The following is a 15,129-nucleotide window of genomic DNA, read 5'->3' as shown; positions in this document are numbered from 1 at the left end:
AAAGGGACTGAGCACACCCTTGTCTTTTGTATTATGTTATAGCCCAGGGGCTTGTGTTTTGTTTGTTGTTCCATAACACTGGTGGTTTGGGTGAAGCTATTTGGGGAAGGAGGTGGCCTCATTGGGGGCCCACTGCAGCATGGGGACCCCGGCACCAGAGCAGGCATGGCATTTGGGGGCAGAGAGCTCAGTGCTGAGGGGCACAGTGACAAGGGCTGAGGAGAGCCCAGCACTGAGGGGTGCAGCAATAAGGGCTGCAGAGAGCTTAGTGAGGACAAGGGGCCAAATTATAATGAGGCCTAGGCAATACAACGCTGGTACCATCTGCAAGGCTTGGGGCATGGTAAAGGGGTGGTTGGAGCCATGCATATAGCCCGTAAGGCTAGGGTGCCCCCTCCCCCCCGAAACACCCATAGTGAAACAGGACCCACAAAGAGTCCAGGAACCCATGGGGTTCAGAGAGTCCAACAAACTGTGTCCAAGAGGACTTAAAGGCAGCCTCCCTATTTTTATATTTCCATCAAAGCTGTGGCAGGTGAGAACTGAGGGTGCCCAGCAGGCCAAACTGGCACAGTCAAGGGGCTTTAGGAGAACACGGCCACCCTTGAGGCTCCTATCCCATGACAGAGGTCAACGATACTGTGCCAGACAGATCAATTTACTTCATAATAATGTCACAATATCATCTGAATGATCTGGACCAGTACTGCCTATATGTCACATGTATTTATACTTTACAGTAGTAATTATCTTAGAGTCAAAGGGGTTTCTATATATATATATATATATATATATATATATATATATATATATATGGTCTACACTATATATATCTACACTGAAGGGTCCAATGATTTTTTTTTTTTTTTTGAGCAGCTTCTCTCAAATATTAGAATCATAGGTAGCACTAGAGGATTTTAATGTTCAAACTTAGCAAGAAAAGGTTAGTTATTAAACTGTTCTTCAAAAGACCCACCTAACTGCAGAGTACATTCTATCTATAAATGTATTTATTTTTGTAAATGTAGGTACATTACTTAATGATATGGAACTATATAACAGTGTATGTTTATCTCCATTACATTTCCTGTATTTTGAATCATAACTTGTGCTTGTGGCTTGGTCATAAAAAGGAGAAGGCTGCTCAGTCAAAATGTGCTATCACTCCAGAAGAGCAAACAGAACCATCTTTTTTGCACCCTTACATTTAACAAATAGCCCTGAAACAACAAAGTTGATTAATTCAAATAAAATCTATAAAAGCATGAATGCGTGCAACAGCTCCAAGGATTTGATTCTGAAAGACAGGTCTTATAGCAGTGCTTTTGTAATAATGAGCCCTTAATAAAAAAAAAAAACAAAACAAATGAAAAAAATAGAGGTGCACCAATACATCAATCCATATAATATCAGCACCAAAAAAAAGAAACTTGACATTATCAGCTTTTTTTGGCTAATGTGGCTGTCATTGTCTCCGATAAATGCTGCATGCATGCATGCAGCTGCAACATGCATGTGGCTAGCCAAGCAGCTTGGACAGCAGTGTCTGGCTGATAAGTGTGTTGGGGGAGAAGGGGTGTGGGGGAGGGAAGTGACGTGGTGGGGCAGATTGAGGTCCCTGTAGTGAGGAAGGAAGTTGGACTGGGATAGGAGCAGGGGATGAAGGTGTGAGTGGGGTATGAGATGGAGCTGCATAGCTCATCTGGGAAGCATGGGGGGAGTAGGGATCCTGCTGCTACGCACACCCTTGGGGGAGCCATGGGGGGCATGTGCCCCTTGATCTGTGCACAGGGTGAGGGTGGGCTACTGCTGCAGGCTGGGGCAGGGGGAGGTGCCAGGCTCTTTCCAGCTGGGGGTTGGGCAGGGGCTGCACTTAGGGCAGGCAGTGGCACTGGGGGGGGGGGCTATGGGGAAGCTATGGCAAATTCTAGGGTGGCTGTAGCCCCTTCATAGACAGCCCCACCCACGCACTGCCACCACCTGCCCCAAGCACAGCCCTGGCCCAGCCCCCTCATCACTGCAAAGAGCCCAGCACTGGCCCTGACCCCAGCCTGCCCTCACCCTGCACATAAATCCAGAATCACGTATGAGTATTGGCCCAAAAAATCTTTGGCCCAAAAAACCACCACCATATTGTGAAAATAGAGCCATAAGACGAGATTTTCATGTGTGGTGTGGTAGTTTGCAATACAGTGCTAGACTGAAATGAACCTAAACAACAGGCATCCAGTTCGATCAGGGTCTCCCCAGGTCACGGACAATTCTCCACTAGGAGAGAGCTGGAATAGAGACTCTTGTGCTACACACCATTTCCTGTCAGATTACTGGGAAGAGTATGCATGTTATACCAAAACACAAATGTAATTTTGGCCTGTGGGAATTATTAGAAATAAGTGGAGGTTGCATGCAGGGTGACTGACCCTATTTTGTATGTAACAACAGAAGTATCAGGGAAATGCAAATGTGAACTTTAGTCATGTTTCATACATATACTCCCTATATGTTTGTATGTTGACATCACTTAGGTAAAGGGGAGGAGGCAGGAGTAAGGTAATATATACTAGAGTAAAGAATTCCTTTTGCTTACAGAAATAACATATATATATACACACACACACATATATTTTTTTTTTTGAAAGGGCCTAGTCAAATTCTAGGTTTACCTTTTCCCCTTTGGAGCCTTTCAGGCCACGGACACCATCAGCTCCCTGTGAAAAAAAAAATTATAATAATAAAAAGAAAGAAAGAAAGAAAAAATGTCCAGTTGTTTTCAACCAGGAGAATTAAACTATTAAGACATGAATATTAAATAATAAAATTAAAATACTCCAAAAATTAATGGAATTTTAAATAGTTATACCTTAACACCACGAGGACCAGGATAACCAATTGGACCCTGAGGACCTGGAGGACCCTGAAATACATTGGAGTAGAAAAACTCTGTTTGTATGTTTAGTCAGTTAACATATTGAATGTGATTATTGTTTTTTAATTGTGCTGCAAGTGGGTCTTGCATGAGACGTCAGAATAATCCTGGGCTTCACAGCCTTTTTTTGGCTGGCAGCCACTAGGGAAAGAAAAACACCTTTCAAATTTGTTTTGGAATCTCTTTATAGATTTGGAAATTTGCTGTGTATCTATCTATTGTTTGAGGAATTCCAGATGAAAATAGGATGCATAACCATGAACTCATGATACAGAGAATCTAAAGGGATGAACTTTATGATCATCTGAAATATCAGAAGAACAACACAATTACTTAATGGTGACTCCAAAGGATATAAATTATATATTAGCTAAGAAGATGGCAAAATTTGATTTTATTAAGTAAAGATTATCTTTAAAATTTGAGTAAAAAACTCACAGCACTCACAACATTTTGTTTATACTGCCTGGTGTTTTTTACACTGTTTCCTGAGGACTTTTACAGCTCAATTCACTGCACATTTGCAAATATAGAATTAGGTATGGATAAACTGTTTTAATTCTATAATACATATTCCTCAGCAACAGATTAAGAAAAAAACCCTGTAAAGGTAGAGCAAATGAGCCAGTGTTTCACACCCTTATTTATAATTAATAGTATTTTCCACTATAAATAGTCCCATGACTAGAGACCTACCAAATTCACGGCAGAAGTGGGCTGCACAGCATCTCCTTTAATCTTGCATGTTCCCTTGCACCGCCCCCCAGCCCCCATTGCTGATTGGCTATGGGACTCCAGTGGCCCTGCTGACAGGCCAGAAGGCTTAAATGGCACCATATTTCAGACCATGGTTTTCACCTCCTTGCTGATCGGGAGTGAGGGGTAGGCCCTCCACCAATTGGCATCTGAGGGGTGCATAAGGGAATCTGCAAGATAAAAGGAGCTGCTGTGCAGCCCACTTCTGCCGTGAATTCAGTGGGAGTACATGTTAGATAGGGCATTATTCAATGTAAGTATGGGTCTCAGAATCTAGCCCTGGCAGAGAGTTTTATAAAGCCCATACTCCTTAAATGCTTCATTACAATAAATAAATTGCCTTTCGCTGCCACTGACTTGCTGAAGGTGACTGAAAAATCTAAGGCAAGTCTGTGCTTTGGTAAATCTTCCAGTAGTTGGTTTTTCAACAGTCCAGACAGGTACTGTTAAGTATAAAAAGGCAAATTCATGGAAGTTACAAGTTTGTATATGTAGTTAGTTTATTCCAAGGAGATTTGAATAAATATAAACATGCCAAAAGCCCTGTTAAAATAAAGCTGCCTGTGGAGTTGACAGAAAGGCAATCAGTAAATATGTTTGTCTGTTCACACTCATGATCTATGAATGTATGATTTGTCTTCTATTATTTATGGGTGCCTGTTGGCATGTGGCGAGTCTGCTTCAACACACTGTAATTATAGCACATTGGTAATTATAGCATATTGGTGCAGATTCGATTAAATGAGTCTACTGGAACAAGGTAATTAGTGTGCTCCAGCAGCCTCCATATTTTGTGTATCAGCATCCCAGGCTTCAGAATAGTGGCAGGGTGCTTTAATTAAAACTCATTTGACAAGCTTTAGTTAAAGCACCCCCACTGCCATTCTGAAGCACAAGGACACTGATACATGAGATGCTGTGGGCACTTTAATTAGAATGGATCTCGGAGCCACTCTAATTAAAGCGCACTGCCCCCCCCCCCCCAAACCGCATGTATAAAAATGCCCTTTATGTCCCTAAATAACTCTGAGTGCATTATACAGATGCATTATATGGTTGATAGACTTGCACAAGTTTTCTCAACAGATAAAGAAAGACATGTATGTTTAAGGCAAAGCTTTGAAACTTACCAGAGCACCTTTCTCTCCAGACTGACCCTCCTTTCCAGGATGACCCTGATTTAAAAAAACAAAACAAAACCAAAATATATATGTTGTATGTGTGTCTATCATATGTAGGTTCAATGTATGTGTTTTTGGATATTAAATTTCTTTGTAAAGAATCAACTTGTTTCAGATGCTTGAATTACATCCTGACCACAAACCTAGGCCCCTTTTAGATTACTACATAAAAAAATACATTTTGATTTTGAAGAGAGATTTCTCTTTTCTTAGTAAGAACTAATTTACATAACAAAGAAAAATCCAGGCAGTACCTCTGTTGATGTGAATGTACTTTAAACTAGCCTTATCACTTCTACTCTTCAGTTAATACTTCAACAGTGAGGCACTTTTAATCTAATGCACATTCAGATTTGACTTTGAAACGTGAATCTACATGATACAACTGAATACTAAAATCCCTAAAGCATTTTTATATAGCTACAGAATTTTTCAGAGAAACTGTAAAGTCATTGATCTTATTTCATTTATAACTTTACTTTCATGCCTTTTCTCGAAAATATTACTTTTTGCAGCAATTGTTTTAGCTCTATATTGCTAATGTAAAAAAAAAAAAGGGCAGTCTAATTATCAAGCAGGATTGATTCTTTTTATTTCTCACTAAAAATTACAGTAAAATGGCACAAAAATGTATGACATAGGTAAATACATGTTAATAAAAAAGTATAGCAAGTAGGAATGACTAAGCAACATTTTTTAGTTGTTGTAGATTAGTCTTGTTTGAAATCTTCAGCTTTGCTTTGCATGTAGCTTTTTAAAACTACGCTAAATGTTTTTATTATGTCATCAACTAACAAATTTGAAAGTGGCTGCTACTGATCATCTTTAAATCATAAACCCTTACTGTTTATGCCTATGCCTACTGTTTGCTAGGAGATAAAACTAAAAATATACTATTATTAATTATAATTATGCAGCACCTATCTACCTATGCATGCTAGACTATTGATTAAAATGAAAGCTATCTGATACCTTATAAACAACAAAGTTGTTCCTTCAGACAACAATACCATATTTACTTGAATCAAAGATGAATTTCTGCCCCATTCAAGTGAGGAAAAAACACTCTAACCTTGGATTTGAATACAAGACAGGGGGGCACGCAGCTGCTGTGGCTATAACTCTGGCCCCAACCTCTGTCCCGTATCACCTCTTCCTAGCCCTCAACCTCCTGATCTCTTCTGTCTACGCACTATACCACCTCTGCCCCTCACCTACCCTTCTGCACTGCCTCCCCACCACCACCTCTGCTCATAGCTTCTGCCCTGTACCACTGCTGCTCTCCTACAGTGCCTTTGTTTTTCTGCCTGCCTCCCCCTAGCTCTGTCCCTCACCCCACATTTACCTTCAGTTGCAGGTCTGACCCCACTCTGGCCTGGCAGCCACAGCAGTGGTGGCAGCCCCAGCCTCAGGGATGGAAATGCTCCCACTGCAATTACAGTTCCTTGGCTGGGCAGGGGCCAGAGCTGGAGTTAGAGCCCCAACTAAGGAGACGTGGCAGAAATGGGGAGCGGTAAGAAGCAGCAGAGAAAGCCAAGTATGGAGGTGGGGTGGGACTAAGTTGCAGGGGGGCAGCCATACGGACAATAGGCATAGAGGGGCGGGGAGGCAGTGGGGAAAGTGTCAGGGAGGGGATCAGCAGCAGAAAGGGGCAAGCAGCAGGGAGAACAGGCACTGGGGGGGGGGGGGAGGCAGGGGGGCACCAGAGGATGCAGGGGACAGGTGGCAGGGGATAAAGTGTTGGGGAGGACCAGGGGACAGGGGTCAGACCATCTGCTCCCCCCACACCGTCTGCCCCTCTCACCTCCCTCCTTACACTGCTTTTCCCACTGCAGCAGTGGAGGGCCAGAATTTCGGCCAACCCTCCAATTCTATGCATAGAAAATTATAACAAAATTATAATTTTTTCATGTAATTGTGGGGAGGGTCATCTTAAATTCAAAGTTATCCTGGATTTGGATAAATATGGTATTAGAACCTTTCCCCCCCCCCCCCCCATTTTTCTGAAACAAACCCACCTTGACCTGAAAAATCAGAAAACTAGTCTTTAAGCAGATACTTTTCAATGCACAAGGTTATACCTTTCTATCCTGTATTACAAGGCATCATGATATAAAATGATTATATATCATACTTGTCTCTCTGGTTTCCAGTTAACTCAGGGGTAACATGTATTTTTAACACTGGTTATCCTTCCAAATAAAATGAAATTTTATGTAGACAAATAAAAGATGGTGGAAATTGTCTGATTCACTGAAATACCCATGAACTTTAGTCTGAGATTCATTTGGGTCTTTGGGAGGGACATAAAGTCTGCTGAAGGAGACTGCTCATTGACTTTAATAGTCACTATGCTCACATCCAGACATGAAGGCATGTGTGGTTTGTGGCTCCGCAAACTTTTTCGTGGAACCAAAAAAACCTGCACACCTGGAATGTTAAAACGTGTCCCACACTACAGATTTGCAGCACAGGGGCAAATTTTGCTACTGGGAAATCCTGGTGGCAAAAAAAAAAAATTAAAAAAGGCACAAAAAATCTCAGCACAGCACATGTGAGAGAAGCTGGCAGACACAGAGGCTTGGTCTTCCCAAGAAATGCTCTGGCTGCCGGCTGTAGTGTCTCCACTCCTTTAACTGTCCCCTAGCTCCTCCAGCCAGGAGTTGGGACAAGCAGGGAAAGGGCAGTTTCTCTGAAGCATGGCAATTTGCCCCACACCAAAATTCATGCTCAGGGGTATGCACAGTGGCAAAAATGTTTTGCCACTGCAAGCACACACCTCTGCATGTGTGGACATTCCCTATAATTCTAAAATGCTAACTTGATACTGAGCAGGGACTTCAATTTATCCTGCCTGTCCTGCCCCATCTCTGGTTTCCAGTTAACTTTGGGATAATATGTAAATTTTAACACTGTTTATCCCTCCAAATAAAATGAAAGTTTATGCTGACAAGTAAGAGAATACACAGGCCATGGCCAGGCATTCATTTTGAGCAGTAAAAATGTCTGTGAAATTCCTGACACAAGACCAGCCCAAGAGTTGGACCGTGCATGTGTTCCAGGCCCCTAGATGGAGAGCTGCAAAGGTGAGCTAGGTAGGAAGGGGCACTAGAGGGCTTCTTCTTGGGTCACATCTGCCTTTGAGAGAGCCTATTATTTGACAGCCTGCCCTCTGCCCTGCCTGGGAAGAGGACAAGCTGTCAATAGGCAGTTGGCAGCTGCTGAAAAGCAGCAGATGCCACAGACAGCCATAGGAAAATATCATCTTGCCAATTATCTCCCAGTTCCTACTACAAAATAGCCTGTGCTCCGTGCAGCCTCTGGACTGACCCATTCTCCTGTGGCAGCAAGGATTTCAGAGCTCAGGAACCTTGCTGTTCATATGGCCATATTCCTATTTCATGCTAATTTTGTGGATGTGAGTTTACCAGAGAGAAAGCAAGAGATCACATCGAGATCACATCTTCAATCACGTATGTTCCTGACAGACCCCTCTACACATTATACACATTATGCAATTACATGATTAATTGCACAGTGAATTTAGACAGGCTGCACATGCAAATTTACTATAATGCCATAACAAGGTGCATTCAGCTATAAAGTCAGAGCTGGAAAATGCATACTAACTTTATAGTTGGTTTCTATCCAGCTTCAATGTGTATGTGTAGGAAAGCAACACCCCACAGCTGGGAGCCCCATCAGCTGACAAGGCTCCCAATTGTAATGGTGCACCATGTGCTGCAGCAGCCGGGAGTCCCACAGCTGAGAGAACTTCCAGCCACAGCATCATCCCGTGGGCTGTGGTGGCTCTGAGTCTCATCAGCTAACAAGACTCCTATCCACAGAAGCCCGTGAGGTGCTGCTGTAGCTAGAAGTCTCTTCATCTGCGGGGCTTGGAGCTGGTGCAGGGGAAGCCCAGGATCATGACTGACAATAAGGCGTGATAGGATTTGATGCTAGATCCCACAGTCACACCTCTTGCTATGCTCCTGTGGCATGGCAGGAGATGTGATTGTCTGGATCACACATTAGATCCTATCAGGCCTTTACCTGAGCATCTAGAGGGGCCCTAACCATCTGGGCATGAAAGAAAGATTGTTAGAGCCTAAGATACAATTATGTATCTGTAATACGCTTATCTGTGCAGTAACATCTTTTGGGATAAATTCTTTGGTTCTTAACCAAACAAAATCGGTGACGCTGTTGAGAGTTTTGTTTGATTAAATTGCAAAGGACTTCAGTTTATAAGAGAGAGGGAAATATGTTTATCAGTGGAGCATGGCTGAGAAAGGACAGTATAAGAAGTTAAATGGCCTTTGGTGGAAGCATAAAGATGGAATTCTGAGGCAAATGGTTTTTTCTATTTATTGGGAATGTCCATTTTAAAATTAGGATCTGCTTTTGAGCAATAAAGTTAAGAATTTTATTCATGTGAATATCGCTGTTCACCTGAGTGCATTAAAAGGTGAAAACATGTATCTGATTACCCCCTTCAAAATATACTATATTTCCTAACAACATGTAGACATTCAAAGGTGACATTCTACTACTTACGGGAGGCCCATCAGCACCAGAAAGTCCAGGAAGGCCAGGCTTACCCTGTGGTCCCTAAACACAACAATAAAGATAAATTTAGGAACAATTTTAAACCAATAGGTTGTTGAAGCAAACTTTGGTTGTAAATAACAATGACAAAGCAGAAATAGAGAGAAATATAAAAAGTGAGGGGAGGACAAAAAGTTGCTCTAAATGTTAGACCCAGAGACTTCGAGTCTACTATTACACCAGTGTAAATTCATAACTATTTAACTGATTTCAAACATTTTTATTTTAAATTCATGCCACTGCAAACATGCAAAGAACAGAGAAATTGCCATATTGGATTGGATCCATGGTTTTTCCTGTCCAGTATCCTTCCTCTAAGGAAGGAAGATGCAAAATACAATAGGAAAATGCAGAATAACATATGCTCAGACTGGCTTAAGATTTGAAATTTGAGATTGCTTGTCCCTTCCAACATTTCTGCACTACTAAAATGCTAATATTCTTATTATCCATGTAAATTTGAATTTTGATAAATCCTTAGCCTCAGTGACTTTCTGTGGCACTGAGTTCCACATGACTGTGATGAATTATGTGAAAAGATATCTCTCTATATATCAGAATTAGAAGAAGATGGATACTGCAATTCTTATTTCAGTTAAGTACTTGCAGCTACATCAGAGAGATCTGTTTGAAATGTAAAGCTGACCTGCCTTTTATCCCAAAAGTAAGAGATGGCTATATTTTGTTAATCATCAAAATTGGATTGTGTAAAGTTAGATAATATCTTGAGAACATTAGGCAGCTGCTATGGCATGAAAGAGAAAAGCAAAGCAAAAACAAGGCACTTGGGAAGGAAATTAACTGAAAGAAAAGATGCCTGAACAAGAAAAAAAAATGTTTTTCAGCTAAACTGTGGTGACAAAATGAGGGAATACGGAAAAATAACATCAGGAAAGTGGTGGGTTTTTTAAAGAATTCCATACAAAACTTCACATCCCTCAAACACTTGTACAGCTTTTCTTGCATAGATTTTGCTTGGGTTGATTGTAAGAGCTGAGCTACCCATTAGCTAGTTTTCAGGGTGAGGCCTTCAGCATGTGTACTCAGAATATATTAACTGTCCTAAATCTATCACACCAAAGCAAGACTGATTTTTTAAAGATACAGTCTGTATATGACTAGGAACACTGATCCTGAGAGATGACAAATTTGTGACATTTAAAATTTTGACACATACACTATTGTGAAGAACCCTTTTCTATATCAGCACATTTAGACAGCAAAAAAGTTTTAATACACACTAATGACAGGAATGGGCCGTAGGGAAGCTTTCAGAGTCAGAAGATAGGAATTTTTATTAATATTTTAAAATTTCACAGCTCATTTCCAATCAAAGATACTATTTATAACATAGTGAGTTCATTTAAATGAAAAGATATTTTTTCCCCATTTTGCTGGGTTTCCCCAAGAAAAAAGTTAGAAGTGAATCTTGAAGGGGAAATCTGTCTACAATCGGGTCAGCAACCTATGGCGCAGAGCCAGATATGGCCCATGAAGAGACAGTGTGGCCAGAGCAGCCTTTTTCCATCTATTCTCTACACAGATCCTGCTGATCACCAGAGGGTGCAAACATTTGTGACCCCAGCAGGAGCTGGGTATCAAGTAGTGGTACAAGGTTTCCAACCCCTGGCCTATATGAACAGATTTTGTTGAGAAATCCTTCTCTTAATTCTTTAATTACCAATGTTTCTTTTGCCACTGACGTGTGAACAAGGCACCCAAGGAAGTGTGTTCACAGGAAAGCTTTCAGGTGAATGGTCTCTATGTAAGTTAATTAGCACTAGTTCAGGAAAAATCACAGAATGTATGTGGTGTTTTTAAAATGACCCTCAATCCTTGGTAAATATGGAAGCATTATACAGAAAGGAGCAATGGAGAAGGGAAGTGTGGTCTCAGGATCTCAAACTGGCTTTTGCACATGGGTGCCTGTGACACCTAGGAGTGAAGAAAAAATATCTCTCCTTTTAGAAGGGCCTACACTTGGTACCCTTTCAACTCTGCTTCCCTCAGGAGTTCATAGTAAGCTCTGAACTCACCAGCTGATCAGGGCAGGGTCTAGATGGAATAGTTCCAGAGCCCAGGGGGGGATATCCCTGCTGTTTGCCCTTCCCCTCCTTCCCTCTCCCCACTGAATTCAGCAGCAGGAGAAAGAAGTGGATAGGCAGTCACAGTACCGCTCACTCTCTTGACTCTGGGCTGATCCCATGCTGAGAGTTTATGGTGAAACATAGCTAAAACAGGGACTGTATCATTGCATCATCTCTGGATCTACCCCTGCTTACACCCCCATATCTCTGACAGCTGGAAGTCCTGATATACCTCTGTGAAAGACTGTAGAAAGCATATTGTGGATTCAGTCACCTTTCTAAAATAATAGCCAAGGGAAGACAGGCAGGGAGAAAGTGTATGTACTGTTTCCTGAACTCCCTTTCCATCCCTCCTACCTGATACTAAGATACTGGAACAATAAGAGAATATTAAACAGTGTACGAGGAGGAAAACCGAGCAGAATCAATTAGGGAGCTCAACTGGAGAAAGGAAATAATTAAAATGAATTTCATCCTTGATGCTGACATCATTACATGTTACAAAAGAACCCCAAAGAAGGACAAGAATAAACACATGGGGCTTTATTCTGATCCAAGAATAAAAGTAATTAAAATAAAAGTCATTTTCACAACCCTGGAGTTGGGTCCCTGTATTTCATTAGGTACTGCTTCATAGTTTTGACTAGATTCTGAACCTAGTACCAAGAGAGTAAGTCCAGAGTGGAAGTTACATTAGTAGAAATGAAAGAAGAATCAGACCCACATTGTTCATTCACGTATTTGGTGGTTTTGAGTAATGCATTTAAGATCATAGGTAACCATTACCTAAAACTGAGCAAACCCCCTAGCCACACAAACATGATTTGTGAACTAGCTGCACTATGAAACAAGGAGTTAATGTTATAACTTACTTTTTCACCAGGAGGCCCAATAGGACCTTGTGGACCAGGAAGCCCCTATTAAAAAAGAAGTCAGTATGATAAAAATAAGGAATAACAATATGCATCTTCCCTATTAAAAAGTCCCACATTAATTTGTTTAAACAGGTTGGCAAATATCAGTGGTTTCCATTTTTTTTACCTGGTTAGTTCAAGAATTTTGTGTGTGACTTTTGCACAAGCTACTATTCTGGCATGAAGTCTGTAACAAGATCCTATTCACAACCCTCCTACAGGTGTGGCCATTCCTGCTGGCATTCCAGGAACACTGAATGAGTCATTTTTCTCTTGAATGAAAAAAGCCCTCTGCAAGCTTGCTTTAAAAGTCTGCTCCCACTGCACGATCCACATTTTCAGCATTATTTATAAAATCCTTCAGGCTTTATCAGTTCCTTATTTGAACTGCTCACCCTGACCTACTCTGTATTCATTAAGTATTTGTTTAGTAAATATGGTATAGCTTATGGGTTATTTTTACACTTACTTGAGGCCCTGGGATTCCTTGTTGACCAGGAGGCCCTGGTTCCCCTTGAGGACCCTACCAGGAAAAAGGAAACAGAAGCATTAGATTCGGGCTTCTGGATTACAAATCTTCATTGTCTGGCCTAGAGGAAAAGAAGCATATCACTGTTTCTCCTTTTTACAGCCTTCTACCTTTCTCTTTTGAGTGATTTTCAATTTAAATAATTATTACTAATGTTTTATTAAAATGAGGAAAATTCTGCCCACACTTTTACCCTGAGCTCTATGGGGCTACTGTAAGTTAAATGAGACCAGAATTTGGCTCTTTAGGCTTTAATGTGACAAAGCCATTATCTTTACTGTAACCTCATGGGGAATCTTAATTTCAGATTGAACAGTTAATTAAACAGTAGGGAGAGGGAGAAAAAAAATGATTTTTTGATTCCCAGAGTTTGTTTTTAGTTCCCAGATTATCCACTTACCATATTTCCTTTTGAGCCTGGGGGGCCATCAACACCTGCAACACCCTGCAGCAAAGAAGAGAAGTTGAAGCAAACATTCAGTGGAATTATTTCAAGCTGGAAACTGCACTTGTAAAATGTCTCACTTTATGCCATACGTACAGGTTGTCCGTGGGGACCAGGTGTGCCTCTTGGGCCTAATAATCCACGTGGGCCCTGAAGAAAAGAAACACTTCTTGTTAAAAATGTAGGTGCACGTTTTCTTTACAAAGAAGGTGGGGATCAGGACTGCATAGGGAGGGAGGTAGCAGGTAGGGAGTGGGAATTGTTTCTTGACTATGCCAGAATAATGGAGCAATTCTTCTGTTGCAAAAAACTCCCTCAGAAAGAGCACAATAGGTCAGAATACTTTTGACACTATGGATTCCTATTGGAACTGTCTGGGAGTGTCTTGTGAATCACATGTAGGTGCTTGCACCCCTAACAGTACTAATATTGTACAGCACCCCGTGTAAACCTTGAAAGGATCTCGTGGAACCCCATGGAGATGCATCACTGCAGCTGGGAATCACTGCTTCAAATATACCCTGTTCATATGTTCTCCCTCTAAAGCATCTACTATTGTCACTGCTGGAGACAGAATACAGGGCTGGGTGAAGCACTGCTTTTACCAAGTTTGCCAATTCTTATTTCCCTACGTTCTACATCAGGACTAGAGTATGGGTAGAAGCAGCCTCCTGTTGAGATTCATGGTTGCCATGCTAGAGAAGGAAGCTATGAGGTGGGTGGGTATTTTTTCTAACAGCTGGCCTCAACATTGGCACAGCGTCCACTACAAACATTTTGGTTGAGTGCTGAATGGAGGATTTGACCCATAAAACAGTATGTATTTAATTAAAATAATATTATTATTATCATCCTCTGTACTGCTACACCAAATGGAAAATGCTGCTGTTCTGAATGATAAGGATCACTGTTCAACAGCTGAAAATGATTCTTTTGGGGTACTATTATGATTGTTGTTATTACTATCAACAACAACAAATGCAAATATTTCCACACAAAAAAGACCAGACTTCCTCAACTTACTCATACAAGTAATTCCATTAATGTCAATGAAATTGTTCTCTTGAGTCAGATTTGCTCTATAATATCATCTTTGATTTGACACAATGTTAAGTGGTTTCTGCTTTTTATTTTTTATGTCATTATACACAGCTGCCGAAGTAGGAAGGTCTGACTCCTATTTCATCACGTGTTGAGTGGATGTATATCACCACCGCTCTGACTCAGTAGCTTTTTGGGCTATTTTGTGATTACAAAGTGTATAGATTGGATTTTTAAGATAAAATTCTCCTTTTTAAACCTGTGATTTTTGTCTGTATTACAAATTGCTACTCTGCAGTGACAGCATCTGCAGAATTTGAACATGCATCAGTGGAATATTTGTGCAAGAAACAAGCAAAAGTATACAATGGAGAACAGCGGCATGGGCAAAAGGGAAGGGTGCCTATACACAAGCAGTGAGGCTGCTCCGACGCACTGTAATTACATGAAGAGTGATAATTTCTAGAAGTTTCAATGATTTGACTGTGCCTTCACTTAAACTGGTGCGAATTAGAAACAATTCCATTAAATCCTGGTGAGGTTAAACAGCTGTAAAAAATGAAAATCAAACCTAAGAATTATGGAAGTTGCTTATAATGAGCTAAATTCATCCCTGACATAATTCTAGTCACTTTGCTGGAG

At 41.0% G+C, this 15,129-nt stretch overlaps 1 protein-coding gene across 5 annotated transcripts in view; it reads right to left on the bottom strand.

Moving 5' to 3' along the window:
- COL11A1 (collagen type XI alpha 1 chain) overlaps positions 1-15,129 on the bottom strand; it is a 260,479-nt gene that overhangs the window by 128,191 nt on the left and 117,159 nt on the right. For all 5 annotated transcript variants that reach the window (XM_059728451.1, XM_059728453.1, XM_059728452.1 and 2 more), the window contains 8 exons: positions 13,543-13,596; positions 13,402-13,446; positions 12,942-12,995; positions 12,431-12,475; positions 9,421-9,474; positions 4,813-4,857; positions 2,861-2,914; positions 2,664-2,708 (listed from right to left, as the gene is read on the bottom strand). In XM_059728451.1, the coding sequence (XP_059584434.1) occupies positions 2,664-2,708; positions 2,861-2,914; positions 4,813-4,857; positions 9,421-9,474; positions 12,431-12,475; positions 12,942-12,995; positions 13,402-13,446; positions 13,543-13,596 (396 nt within the window). The remainder of the gene's footprint in view (positions 1-2,663; positions 2,709-2,860; positions 2,915-4,812; positions 4,858-9,420; positions 9,475-12,430; positions 12,476-12,941; positions 12,996-13,401; positions 13,447-13,542; positions 13,597-15,129) is intronic.

Source organism: Alligator mississippiensis, chromosome 5 (genome assembly GCF_030867095.1).
Source record: "Alligator mississippiensis isolate rAllMis1 chromosome 5, rAllMis1, whole genome shotgun sequence".
NCBI lineage: Eukaryota > Metazoa > Chordata > Crocodylia > Alligatoridae > Alligator > Alligator mississippiensis.
The sequence above is the reverse complement of the archived record's forward strand: the minus strand, read 5'-3'. Positions and strand labels throughout refer to the sequence as shown.